Source organism: Mytilus galloprovincialis, chromosome 13 (genome assembly GCF_965363235.1).
Source record: "Mytilus galloprovincialis chromosome 13, xbMytGall1.hap1.1, whole genome shotgun sequence".
NCBI lineage: Eukaryota > Metazoa > Mollusca > Bivalvia > Mytilida > Mytilidae > Mytilus > Mytilus galloprovincialis.
The window spans coordinates 62,183,456-62,199,426 of NC_134850.1; the positions used below are offsets into that span (position 1 = coordinate 62,183,456).

A 15,971-nucleotide genomic window follows, 5' to 3' on the forward strand; every position below is an offset into this window, starting at 1 on the left:
TTCCGGGTCGAGTCCGATACCGATACCAATAGTATAATCACCTGTTACCTATGACCTTATCTGTACGTTCCGCATCTGACAGGCGCACCACCAAACGGTGTATTCAGGATTAATATGCTATATACACGGGTCATAATCACAGGGTTGACACTACTTAATTGTCAAATTGTTACCTATTGTAGTATTTTAATCCGTAAGACTTTCTAAGATAACAATACGAATACTAAAAATCTGGAAAGTTTCAATTTGTTAGCGGGCATGACGTAAAACAGCGAATCAAAGAATTCAACTTTATTTATAACTAATATAGGACAATGCTGTTGATTAAAAAATACTCCATTCCAGGACCTTTTGTTTTCCAAATAATTAATATTACCAATAATTGATAAGTTCCAGTTCGACGGGTTCAAACAGAAAGATTTGAAAGCAGAGAAAATTGTGTATCTTATAATCGGCATGACTTTATCAGATGACAGTACTAATACTAAAATAAGGCTTGCGCATAGTTATATACTTTAATTCAGTCACGGACCCGCGATATCACGGGTGTGTTCTAGTAGTTTTTGATTTCTGTGTCATTTGGTCTCATGTGGAGAGTTGTCTCATTGGCAATCATACCACATCTTCTTTTTAAAATTAATATCTAACTTCATTGCATATAGTAATAATGATGTATCTGTTAGATGCATATAATGTTTCACCACAATCACTGTCTCCTGTAAATTTATCAGCATACAATCAAGTAATTTGTAAGTTTATTGTAAGTATATCAGAAAGATTTTTTCGTTTGCCATAGCATGTATATGCTTCTTGCAAATAAAGTATTCATTCATATATTAGAAAGATTAATACCAATCTTATTGCATATTTTATTGTGCATCACTAATAATCTTATAATCAATAATAAGTTAATAATCAAACAATTATGATGGTCTTCAAACAAGGAAAAACTAATTATTAATTGGTATATCACAGATCACTAGTATTTTTATTTAATTTATTTAGTTAAAATATGTTAACAATCTTGGCTGCCATGATCACATTGTAAGATATTAGTTCTCTACTTCATTAATAAGGATTTTCAATATTTCTCAAATCTAATAGTAATTGACAAATGAAAAACTAAATTTTTGTACATAAATTTTATACTTGCAATCTAGGATCTCTAGCAATGAGTCAGAAAAGACAGAAAACTGTTAGTATATTAAAATAAATTTTAAAAATGTCATTCTTATAATTGTAAAGGAAGACCAACCTCATAATTGTATTTGGGTATGTTCTTGTTATACTAAATAATGGGGCCACCATCAAACAAAGTTTACAAAAAAGTATACAAATAATCAATTCATGCAACTGTTTTTTTACAACTTGTTCTTATGTTGTGCTGTCACACCACTGTTTTGGGTTTGGTTGAGGGTTGGGCACTTTAAAATAAGATAAATAAAACTTAGAAACAGTTGTAGGCTAATTTCTATAGATTAATTTTTAAACATTATCAAAGTATAAGAGTGCAAAAAATGATATATTTGGATATTTTTCATTAAAATTTGACCTTTGAATGTTATAAATTGTACTTCTTTTTATCATAACAGTTTCAAAGTTAAAATGATATATAACTTAAACAAGGTTGTTCAGGATACATGAAGTCAGAAATGCATTTTTGTCATTTGTACAAAATAAGTTGAATTTGTGTCATTTTATCTATCAATCTCAGTTTATTTTAATAATAATAATTTCAAAGATAATTTTAAACACTCATGCCTATCCAATATTATACCAAACTAGTTGTAAATCAATCATTAGGCCAAACAAGGTATTTAGTGTTATTTCTCCTTAAAACCAAAACAATCCTATTATTGAACCTTTTACAAGAGATGGCTCTTATGCCCCTATCTAATTTAAACAGTTTGTACTGGAAAAGAGAGGTCATCTGAGATTATTGAAACTTGGACACATTGTTTTTAAAAGAAAATTTCTGAAAAATGAAGACCTGTATAAAATTTGACAACTACCTGCAAAAATAAAGTTCAAGAATGTAAAAAGAAAATTTAACCTTATTTTTTTAACGTACTGAAAAATTTAACGTGAATTTTGTTAGGTACTGATTATGTAAAACTGATATCCAGAATATATAAATATATATATAAATGGTTGTATACTAGTATTAACATACATATACTTAATTAACTCTACAATATTTCCTTAATAGACAAACAGAAATAACACAAAAGATCCTTTAATTACACAATAGGATATGATCTTACATTTACCTAACCCATTCTCCCCAAATCTTGTTGCTTTCTTAGATTTCAAAATTGGAAAAATGTGAAAAGTGGGCAAAATCAGGAGGTGGTGAGAGTCATTTGGGGCCAAATGTATAGGTCATAGGTAAAACTATTAACATTTAAATACATGCATACATGGTAGAGGAACATAATGAAGTATAATATGGGCAAAAGGCAAAAAAAGTCTGTAAAATCTAGGCTCCTATTTGTCAGAAATCGGTAAAACAGACTTTAAAATTATTCCCAGGAAGACACACTCAAGTCACATTTTCTTCCAGTCAGTATGCATTGACTACTGTAACTACAAAGTAAACATTAAATGAAAAAGAAACACAATTTGGTCAATGTTCATGGCACAAGGTCATATTAAAATTGAAAAAAAATCAACTGAGATTGGTTTAAACCAACCAGGAAATATACCATCACCCATCCCACAACCCAAATCCTTTCTCATAGCTAAAAAGATCATCATCAATTACAGCATCAAGAGACAACTAGTTTGCTAAAAATTTGCATATTTTTGAAAAATTTCTTAAATGTCCAATTTTTCAAAAACCTCTTGGGGTCAAATCAGTTAAATTTTAGATATGATTGAACAAAATGCATTTCAACATAAAGTAAATGTACAAAAAATAATTGAACAAATTTAAATTTGGAAGTCATTGGAATAAAAGAATAAAACTGGTAATACACTTGAACCATAGTATTTGGACATTTAATATTTAAGAACTTTTCCTGGTTTAAAAATGTTCTTTCTTACTACACCCAACAGCTGTGCATAAATTGTGAACAAACTGTAGCTTCTTCAGCATTACCAAATATCATATGATGATGACTAGATTATATATTAAATATATCATGGAATATCTAGCAGATACATACAATTAACAAAAGGGAGATAACTTTGGTAGGTCAATAAAATGTTAACCAGCATTGTAAAATTTAAAACATTTTCATACCGACAATAACTATCTCTTCAAAGTAAAAAACTTGCAATCTTTTAGCTTTAAATTAACTCTTTTAAAACTATATTTTCATTCTAAAATCTATGTTAAACCAAAAAAAAAAGATTTGATTTATTTTTCTAATTTATTTTTACACAGCCAGGAGAGGGTTACATATAATAAAGTGTTCACTACAGAAGGAATTTAAAGACTAAAATGCCTGAAATGAAAAGCAGTTGAAGATATAATTATAATGAATTAAAATTAATAAATTAAAAGGTTTATACACAAAAGAGCTGAACAATTATGAAATTTTTCTACAATATGCATAGAGTTTTTCAATCAAATTTTAACAAAGTTATATCTTTAAAATCTATATTTATTATTAACAATTACAGGATAAATATACAGGTGTGTAAATATAATTGGCAAAGTGTATAAGGAAACAAAACGTACCAATCTAAAACTAACAATGTTTGCCATTTATCAACCCAAACAAGTGTACAAAGTGTGCAATTCTTGAAAATAAATGAAAAAAAACCCAAATAATTCTACATACAGAGTACAACACTTGAAAAACAACAACTTTAAAATAAAAATAATACACAATAAACCAGATGATCATTGATGTGTATAAATAGAAAGCATTTACATGTATATCAAATAACTCATATAAAATTAAAATGATCAACATACAATAAAATATAAAATCAATATAATGATGATATGTAATGCTTTTGGAGAGAAAATTTTAACTTGATTGATCATTGGCGAATCCAGGGGGGGGGGGGGTGTTCAGGGGGTTTGGACCCCCCTTTTTTTGGGCCGATCAATGCATTTGAATGGGAGCATATAGTTGGGATCCCCCCTTTACTCTGGGTTGGGAACCCCTTTTTCAAATGGCTGGATCCGCCCCTGTTGATAGACCTAAATTGATGCAAAGGCAATTTTCAAATACTGCATTTGTCAAAATACTGTTAATATATCTCTACACCAACAGTAATACAAACAGTTACAGTTTATAGTTGATTATACAAAGGAGTGATATAACTGTAACTTAATGTGCAAAAAAAAGTGTATAATTATAGATTATCGTTGATCATCTCAATGAGATTGATTTTTCTCGCTTGAGCCAGTACGGAGAAAGCGAGAAAAGCAATCGAGTTGAGATGACCATTGATAATCTGTTTATCGCTATTTAACCTATGCCACTGCTGTTAATTTCATGAAAAGGGGCACGTGTGTCCTTAGTTTGCATTGATATTTTTTATATCATTCGACTTCGCTGAGAAAGAAAATTTTCAGTCAGCAAGATCACAGGAAAATTTCGTAAAAAGCGATAAAATCATATAATTGATACACCACCAAATGAAAGTATTAACATTTTGAATTCTTATATTAAAACTCGATGGACAAGAGTTCATATATGAGATATTTTCATCATACACATGCTTACATTATCTTTGTCTGGTAGAATATTATCTTACAACTATTTCATTTGCTAATTATTATGAAAATAAATTAAAAATGAAAATATGACTAAGGTAGCTAATTGAAGAACAGCTTTGAGCTAGAATTATGGAAGACAATAAGTTGTCTGACTAGAAGCTAATTGGGTGAAATTGAATTTAAAACTTTTTTAAATATCATAAACAACGAACTGTAAGCCAATAAGTATCAAAAGATTATGCTAAAATGTGAAATGAATATTTAAGAAGATTTTAAAATATTGAAATAAAATTTTGCACTATCACATTTCTAAGTTCAGTGGACCATAAAATTAGGTTTGAAACTATAACTTAATATACAATTTGTAAGAGGTTCTGTGGAACTCTTTGTCTCATTTGTGATTACTGTGGTCATATTTATCATGTAAAAAATTCAATCTCTGTAAATTTTACCTAAAAACATTTTTAACCACAGACTAAACCTGAATATTGTTGCTGTCGATAGAATCTAGGATTGCTATGTCTCACTTTTGTAACATAAATATCACAGGGTCTATACTAATTAAAACTATCCCATTATAACAAATATGTTAACAAATTTGCAGTGAAAATAACATCCTGGTAGACAACCTTTAAGTTAACCACTTTAACCTGATATGGGATGATCATCACAAACCTACAGGTATAATCAGTATATCCACCTACTATTGTTGCCAGGGCATACACACACATATTGACATGAGAATTGTGACACAACAAATTTAAATATAATTCACAACATAAGTGGAAATCATACAATATAATTGGATATGAAGGAAATGATATAAATAAATAAATAAATGTGATTAATATTTCTTTGACGAAATTTAGAAATTTTACTTGAATATGGCTATCTAACATACAATATTATTTAATTGGCTTAACACTGTAAAGTCTATTTATTTAATATTTTTTGTTATATCCCCTACAGAAATTGCTAACAAAAGCACATAAGTTTCACATGTGAAGCACATGAGATGCAAATAAGAATTGTATGCAAATCAGGTTGCTCACATGTGCAGTTTGGTAGTTCATATGTGCCCACAAAAATCTAACATAATGCTTACATGTGCATTTCAAACCTCAGGTGAGTTTTTATCATCCATGTTAGTTTAATGTTAGTTTTGTACTTTGAAAAGTTTTTCCATTCTTCTAACCATTCAAAACTAACCTACATCATTGCTCATATGAGCTTTTTCAAAATGACATGCCCAGTCATGTACTTCCTGTAAATTCAAATTCAAAGCAAAAAAAAATGCAATAATTTGAGGGAGATAGATATGAAAAATGTTAAGCCATATTTTGTGCTATTTGAAGAAAATGGTATTGTTGAAATCTGATAAAACCAGTGTGGCTGTGGTTAATTATTTGTAAGTTATCATTTCAATTTCATTATGTTCATTTTTGTGTCAGATTCTGAAATATATTACAATTTTAGTCTTTATTTAACAGAGAATTATTTTGCAGATTGCTTCAAATAGGTATAACATGTATATAGATAATTCCTTTTTAAACTTTCTGAAATACAGTACTTAATCAAAGACATTCAATATGTACTAAACCCATTAGTTTTAAAATGTAATATTATGGTTTAAGAAATAAAAAAAAAACAAAATAATATAAAAATCATAATTAATTGACAGTAATTAAAGAATAACACTTAACATAATGTGTCAGTTTTTTTTTTTTTAATTTTTAATTAAATTATTTAAGATATTCATTTAAATTTGAAAAATATTCCTATTTGAAGCAGCCATTTGTTTTGATCTTTAGATACACTTTAATCATCATAATCTGGAAATAATTAGATAACAAAATCAAATGGGTCAACTAATATTCACGTGTGCAACATGTAAGCAGATGCTCATATGAGCAATCTGATAAAATGCACATGTGAAACAAAGGCTCATATGAGCATTTGCACATGAGGTTTTTAACATGCAAATTAGGTTAGTTTCATATGTGCAATTTTTTTGCTCTCACAATGTTCACCTAATTTGCATGTTAAAAACCTCATGTGTAATCATGTTAGTTTCTAACGTGAGCATCTTATGTGCAACATGTTAGCACGTTTTGGTAAGGGATTAGAATATAAAAGGTCCTTGAAATGTCTGACTTTGTAGACAAAACTATAATTTAAAAAAAATATAATATTTATATCAATGTTTTTCAAAATTGGCAATAAAAATAAAAGTATGCATTAAGTAAAATACAGGTGAAAATGATTGACACTTCTCTTATGCTATTTCTAAACAACAATCTAAATCCACAAAAAGATTATCTTGGCAATATGCTTCAATCACATCTTTTGACCTTTGATACCAAATTCATTCTCAAATGTTTCCTGTATCAGCCTACACATTCCTCTGTCTTTGTCAATAAAGTGTATTTCTCTAACCGATGTACTTAGAGATTTTCTACTGTACTCTATAACTGCTCCATGATACTCCTTAGCACACAGCTCCTTTGGCACACCAAATATACCTGAAAAATAAAAGAATTGTTTATGAAGGTATTTCTTTAAAAATTTCATAAAGATGCTAATATTCAATTTAGCCATCCCTGTGCATATGTACAAAATATCTTCAGCTCTCTAACTAAACTTTAAAACTCCTTGGAGATTGGGGATGAATTAATTGTGTATCCCTTAAATTTCTAAAGGAGTTAGCTTAAAAAACCTGATCAAATCTAATGCAAAGAGGGTATAACTTTGGGATTTAGGATGGCCAACTAATAAGCACATCTTCATGTTACAAAATTGAGGTGGAAACAGGGATGTGTCAAAGATACAACCACCTGACCAAAAGAGCAGAAAACAGTCCAAGGCCAACATTGGGTCTTGAAAGCAGCGTGAAAACCGAATGTTGCTTCAGCTGGCCCCTAAACAAAAATGTAAATCTTACATTGTATGTCATTTTTTGATTATATCTGGTGAAGAATGTATTACTGAACAGAATCCTCATAATAAAATTTTCTAAGGTTATAAGGATAATAATTCCAAATAAACAAATGGGGAAAAATGTTCTTAGTGCTGCAAAGATAAAACATAAAATTAATCTGCAAATGTAAAAATTTTGGTTTACCTGAGTCATGGGACTCAAAAGTAAATTTTTGACAGAATAATGGATGACAAGACACCCTCCAAACTTTGTGTTGAGGGGTATAAATCCTTTTAACCATTGTATCACTTTTATATTTTTACAAAAACAGACCCAGATAATATACCGGGCAACAGACTGAAAAGCCCAAATGACAGCTGAAAGCTTATTGTATGCCTATAGTTATATCGACCCAGAAATGAATGCTTTGAGTATTTTTTTTCTTTAAATTTTTTTTTTTAAATTCATTAATTTACATTTCCAAAAATTAAAAATGTTTGTGATCTGGGAGTTCATGAATGGAAGAACATAGGCAAACAAGCTTACATACTCCATTCACATAATAAATATGTGAGAAATAAGTCTTTAGAAAATGGTCTCTCATTTCAGATTACACAGATTATCGTATTAATCTTTTAAGATTTTATGAAACAATCATACTAAGTTAAAGAGAATGTGATAATATATAAAAGCACTATCCAAGTGAAATGAATTAGAAAAGAACATACTAACGAATTCCCCTCCTGAAAAAAATTGTTCACATTTCCCATTTTTCAATTTTATCAAACTCATCTGTGTTTTTATCTGATTTGTTTTTAACCTTTAAAATTTAAATAAGAACCAACAACACACTAACGTGCTAGAATACCAACACTAAATAGTAACCGACAGATGGACTGACAAAGGAGATGATAACCTCTGTAAAGATGTGTGACTCATAACAAAAAGTTGCTGTACTTTCTTACCTGAGCTTATAGAAGGAATAGCTATTGAAGTAAATTTACAAGAATCTGCTTCTTGTAAAGCTGATACAATAGTTTTCCTCAAATCATCCAGACATTGTTGCTTTTTGTTGTGTGGATATGAATGCCACATTGGTCCGACAGCATGAATAATAGACTTATATGGCAGACTTCCTGCAGTACTAGAACAACAGGTTCCAACATGTAGAGGTCCATTGGCTCTGACATAGTCATCACATTCTTTGTCCAAGGCATAGCCAGCTGCACTACTGATATGGTATGCTATTCCACCACCATGCATTAGATCCCTATTAGCAGCATTGACTAAGGTGTCAACTTTAAGGTTTCCAATACCAGTTGAATATACAAATATCTGAATACCTTCTTTAGTTTTGAAGGTCATTCCTCCTTTGATGGCCAATTCAGAAGTGCTGGAAGGTGCAGCAACAGGTCCAGGACCAACTTCATCTGGTGACGCAAATTTCCTATTTCTACGTCCACCACCTTGTTGCACCATTCCAAGATTAACTTCCATCATATACTTTGCCTGTTGTGCTTGTTCATAGCTTGAAGCTTTAATAATTATTCTCTTCCTATCGAAGGACAAGAAACAAAACATTCCTGGCCATGTATCTTCTACTTCAGATATTAAATCTGTATGTGGAATTGAATGCTTGCTTGGTGGAATTACTTCTGTTCCTGCTAACTGCATCAGCCACTCCAGTTTACTTTTTATACATGTGGCCAACATGCTTACAGCATCTGAATCTTCAACATCAATTGTCATTTTTCCTTTCACATATTTCATTTTTTTGACATAAGATCGCCATTCGTCATCATTTGTGATATATTTTAAAGCAGAGTAATCATCTTCACTCATGTCATAGGAAAGGGACAAATCTTCATACATAGCCAATTCCTTTTTGATGTGACTAATTTGTGATTGAGTTGCTTCACATACAACTTGATAAGCATCTTCATCTAGAGTTATCTCAGAAATATCTTTCTTCAATTTTTCTACTGCTTTTTTTACTTTCTTTATTTCTGTGCTCTGAATGTTCATTTTAAATCTGAAGGTAGCCTGAAAAAAAATAAAAGAAAGTATGTCATACAAAAGGTGGGCTACCTGCCACAGATACCAGTGCAAAAGTTGAGACAGTTTATATAAGCTATGGATAACAAAGTGTCACAGGAGAGCATGATTCTATTGCAAAATCACTTCGAATCCTCTGGCATTTCTCCCAGGAGCTCTGTTTTACAAGACAGTGCTCTAACCGACTGAGTTAAAGAAACACTTCTGTAGCCAAACCCTTAAGACTGCCTAATATATAAAAAAGAAGTAGGTCCAGTAAGACCCCTTTTTGGCCCAACAATATAGTAGTTTTACAAAATTGTTAAAATGTAAACTTATAGTTATTTATTGGAAAGTAGAATGCTTCTGCTACATAAATATGGTCTGTTTTTGACAATGCAATGCACATATATAAGGTACTAACATCTTTAAGTCATCCTAAATTACTAAAATCTGAAAAGTGACATTTTTTGGCATATTTCATAGATTTTTCATATTTAAGCTTGAATCGTAGGGTTTTTATGACTAAATCAGTTAAAATATTTCACATAAACTAATTGAATCTACTGAAATAGACACTTAACCCTTAGACTGTTACATACGTGACGACTATAGTTGTTATGATAAAGCAGTCTGCTACTGCTACGCGCAACTATAGTCGTTTTCCGTAACTCCGTTTGTTTACACAGTTACCATTGAATGAGCGGAGTCAATTTTCATGAGATTGCGGCAGTTTCTACTTGCATGAATTCTGATTGGTTAAAAATAAGCGATAAAACCAAAAGTGAAAAATTTGATGAAAAAAGTGACAAAATGGCGGATATTATTTGGAGAAATGCCCAACACGTTCAGAAGTATTTTAATGATAACGATTTATCAGCGGCGGCTGATTAAAAGGATTTGGACAAGAACAGAAGATTTTAAAAGCTAGAACTACGGGGATTCCCAGACCTTGTTCAAAATGGATGACATAAAACAGGATTTGCGATGTTTATCATTTTGCCTTTCAAATGTAAATCAATATTGACTGACAACGATAGATCCAAACTTGAAGTTTGTCAAGATTATTTATTGATGAAAGCTATAACAATGAACCTGTCGTATAAATATATTTGTACATGGAAGTAAAAGTCGGCGCAGTGAAAGTTGAAGGAAAATATTTGCATAAACAAGAGGCTCTAAAGAACCTGTGTCTCTCACCTTGGTCTATGTGAACATTAAACAAAGGATGCAGATGGATTCATGACAAAATTGCGTTTTGGTCATGGTGATGTGTTTGTACATCTTACTTTACTGAACATTCTTGCTGCTTACAATTATCTCTATCTATAATGAACTTGGCCCAGTAGTTTCAGTGGAAAATGTTAGTAAAAATTTACAAATTTTATGAAAATTAAAAATTGACTATAAAGGACAATAACTCCTTAGGGGGTCAATTGACCATTTTGGTCATGTTGACTTATTTTAAGGTTTTACTTTGCTGTACATTATTGCTGCTTACAGTTTATCTTTATCTATAATAATATTCAAAATAATAACAAAAAACAGCAAAATTTCCTTAAAATTACCAATTATGGGGCAGCAACCTAACAATGGGTTGTCCGATCAATCTGAAAATTTCTGGGCAGATAGATCTTGACCTGATAAACAATTTTCAATTGTCAGATTTGCTCTAAATGCTTTGATTTTTGAGTTAAAAGCCAAAAACTGCATTTTAACCCTATGTTCTATTTTTAGCCGTGGCGGCCATATTGGTTGGATGGCATTTTTAAAACTAGATACCCAAAAGATGATTGTGGCCAAATTTGGAATCATTTGGCCCAGTTGTTTCAGAGGAGAAGATTTTTGTAAAAGATTACTAAGACTTACAAAAAATGGCTAAAAATTTACTATAAAGGGCAATAACTCCTTAAGGGGTCAACTGACCTTTTTGGTCATGTTGACTTATTTGTGGATCTAACTTTGCTGATCATTATTGCTGTTTACAGTTTATCTCTATCTATAATAATATTCAAGATAATAACCAAAAACAGCAAAATTTCCTTAAAAATTTCCAATTCAGGGACAGCAACCCAACAACCAGTTGTCGGCTTCATCTGAAAATTTCAGGGCAGATAGATCTTGACTTGCAAAACAATTTAACCCCATGTCTGAATTGCTCTTTATGTTTTGGTTTCAGAGTTATAAGCCAAAATCTACATTTTACCCCTATGTTCTATTTTTAGCCATTGGCAGCCATCTTGGTTGGTTGGCAGGGTCATCGCACACATTTTTCAAACTACATACCTCAATGATGATTATGGGCAAGTATGGTTAAATTTGGACCAGTGGTTTTAGAGGAGAAGATTTTTGTAAAACATTAGAAAAAATTAGGAAAAATTGGTAAAAAATGACTATAAAGGGCAATAACTCCTTAAGGGGTTAACTGACCATTTTAGTCATACTAACTTATTTGTAGATCTAACTTTGCTGAAAATTATTGCTGTTTACAGTTTATCTCTATCTATAATAATATTCAAGATAATAGCCAAAAAACAGTATAATTTCCTTAAAATTGCCAATTCAGAGGCAGCAACTCAACAACTGGTTGTCCAATTCGTCTGAAAATTTCAGAGCAGATAGATCTTGACCTGATAAACAATTTTACTCCGTCAGATTTGCTCTAAATGCTTTGGCTATAAGCCAAAATCTACATTTTACCCCTATGTTCTATTTTTAGCCATGGCAGCCATCTTGGTTGGTTGGCCGGGTCACGCCACACATTTTTTAAACTAGATACCCGAATGATGATTGTGGCGACGGACCACGACGACGGGATGCAAAGTGATGAGAAAAGCTCACTTGGCCCTTTGAACCAGGTGAGCTAAAAAGGTATTAATAAAGAGCTGCCCCATAAACACAAGTTGCCTTTTTAAAGAATACAGTTCCATATCTCCTCAATGTCATAACAGAAATTCATGAAAAAACTAAAGGGAGATTATTTTAATAGATATAAAACAGTCACCAAAGTTTCATGAAAACTGTTTAAAGCATTGTTGAGTTATTGTCCAAAAACTGAAAAATCTCCCTTTTTCAATGAATAAAACCCCATAGTTTGAAAACACAAAATCAAAAAATTTTTAAATTTGAAAGGGTGCTCTCATCAAAAAACATAATCAATGCACCAAAGTCTTATACAAATCGGGTAAAGTATTTTTGAGTTATTGTCTGACTTGTTAATAATATGTCCTGTAATCAGGCATTTCAAATAATGGATCAGTCCTGAACTCACTAAGGAAAATGCTGTAATAAACCTATGTATATTTCATTTTACACTTACCAAAAAAATAGTTGTGAGAGTGCAATTTACTACATAAATAATATTTCTTATTGACGTAACCTTTTTTTAAACCAGTTGAATATTCCTTTTGAAGATCTAGTTCAAACACATAATATCCTTCATGTTACCTTGTTAGTAAATCAGACATTGGTATAACTTTTCTAAAACATGTATTGTGGAATTATATTTTGAAATTATATTTAAGCTTTATCATCAAATCTAATAAGATGTTAATGATGGACAATATCTGATTTAAAAAATTATATAATTACCTAAAAAATCAGCATACCTGAATAGAAGAAATGTCCTGAACAACTTTTTTATACACAATGTCAGCTGTCGTCTTTGACCCCACCACCTCCACACTGAATGGAAAGGAGGTTTGATCTGTGATATGCCATTGACATTTACTTTCTGAAATAAATATCAAAGGGGGAGGCATGATAAGAGCCATTATTTGGTGCCTGAAATTGCAAAGCCCATTAGCCTATTTAAGCCTTTAAATATTGTGTCGGTATTGCTCACCTTGTGGAAAAACACAAGTTTGTTAATAATGACTTTTATATGCACATACAACTGTTACTCTTGTGTTGCAGATCAAATCTTTTTGCAATTTACATGCTTATGTTTGCACCTGTCCTAAGTCAGGAATCTGATGCACAGTAGTTGTCGTTTGTTTATGTAATCTATGCAGGTTTCTCTTTCCTCGTTTTTAAAATAGATTAGATTAAATTAGATTTTCCCGTTTGAATGGCTTTACACTAGTAATTTTGGGGCCCTTTATAGCTTTTAGTTCGGTGTGAGCCAAGGCTCTGTGTTGAAGGCCGTATATTGACCTATAATGGTTTACTTTTATAAATTGTTATTTGGATGGAGAGTTGTCTCATTGGCACTCACACCACATCTTCCTATATCATTAAACTGGTTCATAGATTTATTAAGACAACAGGAAGAACTGTAAATATAAGTCAAATACAATATTTCAGGGACTATAACACTCAGAAAGGGTTGTGACAGATGTTGTCATGTCTGTCATTCTGGCATTAACACTTTTAACCAAGCTTAATTCACTATAACAGCCAAAAACTGCTTAAAACTGATATTTCAGAAACAATACCTCCTAAAGTGAACAAGGATACATATTTTTTCTTTCAATTTTCAAAGTTGATTTATCTTGCTGTTCTGATTATCTTAACCCAGCTCCTATAAGTTTCAGGATAACAGCTAATAGTTGCTTTAAATTAAGAGGGGAATCAATATTTAAAGGGCAATAATTCCAAAACAGGTGGTAATATATTAAGAGTGAAAATTTCCTGTTGCCTTTTTTTAGATAAGGCAGCTATGTTGAATATAAACATTGACGAATAATTAAAAACTTTGAAGTTGAAAACCTGAGGTGAATCATAAAAACTTTCGTTTCAATTTTTCAAACGAAAAAAGATTTTTTGTTGAAAAGTTTTTTTGAAACAAGACAAACGTCATTATATGAACAAAAAGTGGTTGCAAAATCTCAAATTCAGGCTAAAAATCATGTTGACAGTTTTGTCAACTTCAAAAGGATTTTTTTCTGAAGGATGTCAAAAGGCTAAGTTTTTAATAATATGGTTGACTCTAAACGATATCAAGGACATTCTTATTCTTTGCATATTTAAGACAATGTAAGAGAAGTTTTATATAATTACCATCCTTGTTGTCATTAAATTTCAAACATTCTGTTTCTACTTCTGCATAATCATCAGACTTGAGAAAAACTCTCACAAGCTTAACATAGTTTATTGCTGGTAGAACATTATTTCCAGCATTCTTCCTGTTAATGATATCTATGTCTTCTCCATGCTGTTTTACCTCACTTATCAGAATCTTCAACTGTTTATGGATTGGAATTTCTATTAAAAAGAAATAGTAGTACTAATTTTACAAATGATACATTTATTGAAACAAAAAATGAAAATTAAAACAGTGCACTAATCTAAAACATTTATACAAGCAATTAATAAACCTTAGATTTTATTACTTTGTAACTATGAATAAGATTGGCTAATGCACCTTTATAAAATGTTCATAACTTTAGGCTCCAATGTCAAATATTCCTCACCTTGCGATAATGTGTCATATATCCTGTTTTTTGCAGCGTTGTCAAATAAATATTCTGTCAGGGTTCCAAGGAACTCAGTGTCTCTCCTACTTTTCTAGTTTTCTCAATTAAATAGTTTCATATTTTTAATTCCACTATACAGTATTGTTTTTCCCATTGTTAAAGGTAGAAGGGTTTGTATATAATAATTGCTTACACCCACTTCGTTTGAACTTTGGTTGATAAATGTCTTGTTGGGGATCATACTGCATCTCCTTATTTTATAGTTGTTTCTGTACAACACAAATTATGAAGGTGGATAGACGAAATCATGGAAATTAACTAAATAACTCACAATGGGACTTTGGACCAGGAAGTTCAAATTACAAAAAAAATAAAAAAATACAATGATGTCTTGGATTTTATATTTTCATTGGAGAACAAGAGATAGTATTTGATTCTTTATAAAGATATTTACAAACCTGGAACTTTTTGTAAAAACAAATCAACTATATGAAATTTCTTTGATTGCATATGAGTTATCATTTCATTGAAGCATGCTTTCATTCCATCTACACTATGTCCAATTTTCATCTTCAAAACAAAGCAGCCATCTTGACCATTCCAATCCATTTTCTTATCTATAAAAAAAGAGTTCTATAGTTCTTAAAGCAACCTCTACAAAAGTGAAATCTACTAAAAGAATCCCAATCAGAAGCAAAAAAAAAAGAATGCTTGACAGCTGTACCCCTACTTTTGACATTTTCACCTATTATGTCAGCTTGTTTTGTTCACACATCGTTATCAATATAATGGAATTTTATGCGAGTGTCATAGAAGAGAGAGGTTTAGCTAGCTTTAAAACCAGGTTCAATCAACCATTTACTACATAAGAAAAAGCCTGTGCCAATTCAGGATTGTGAATTGTGTTATCCATTCGTTTTAAGTG

General features: G+C 30.9%; 1 protein-coding gene across 1 annotated transcript; it reads right to left on the reverse strand.

Moving 5' to 3' along the window:
- Positions 1 to 276: 276 nt before the first annotated feature.
- LOC143055844 (uncharacterized) lies at positions 277 to 15,650 on the reverse strand. Its single transcript, XM_076228884.1, has 5 exons — positions 15,505 to 15,650; positions 14,631 to 14,834; positions 13,238 to 13,362; positions 8,561 to 9,638; positions 277 to 7,200 (listed from the first exon to the last, which is right to left on the reverse strand). The coding sequence occupies exons 1-5, from the start codon at positions 15,614 to 15,616 to the stop codon at positions 7,016 to 7,018; spliced, it is 1,704 nt and encodes a 567-aa protein (XP_076084999.1). The 5' UTR covers positions 15,617 to 15,650; the 3' UTR covers positions 277 to 7,015.
- Positions 15,651 to 15,971: the final 321 nt, after the last annotated feature.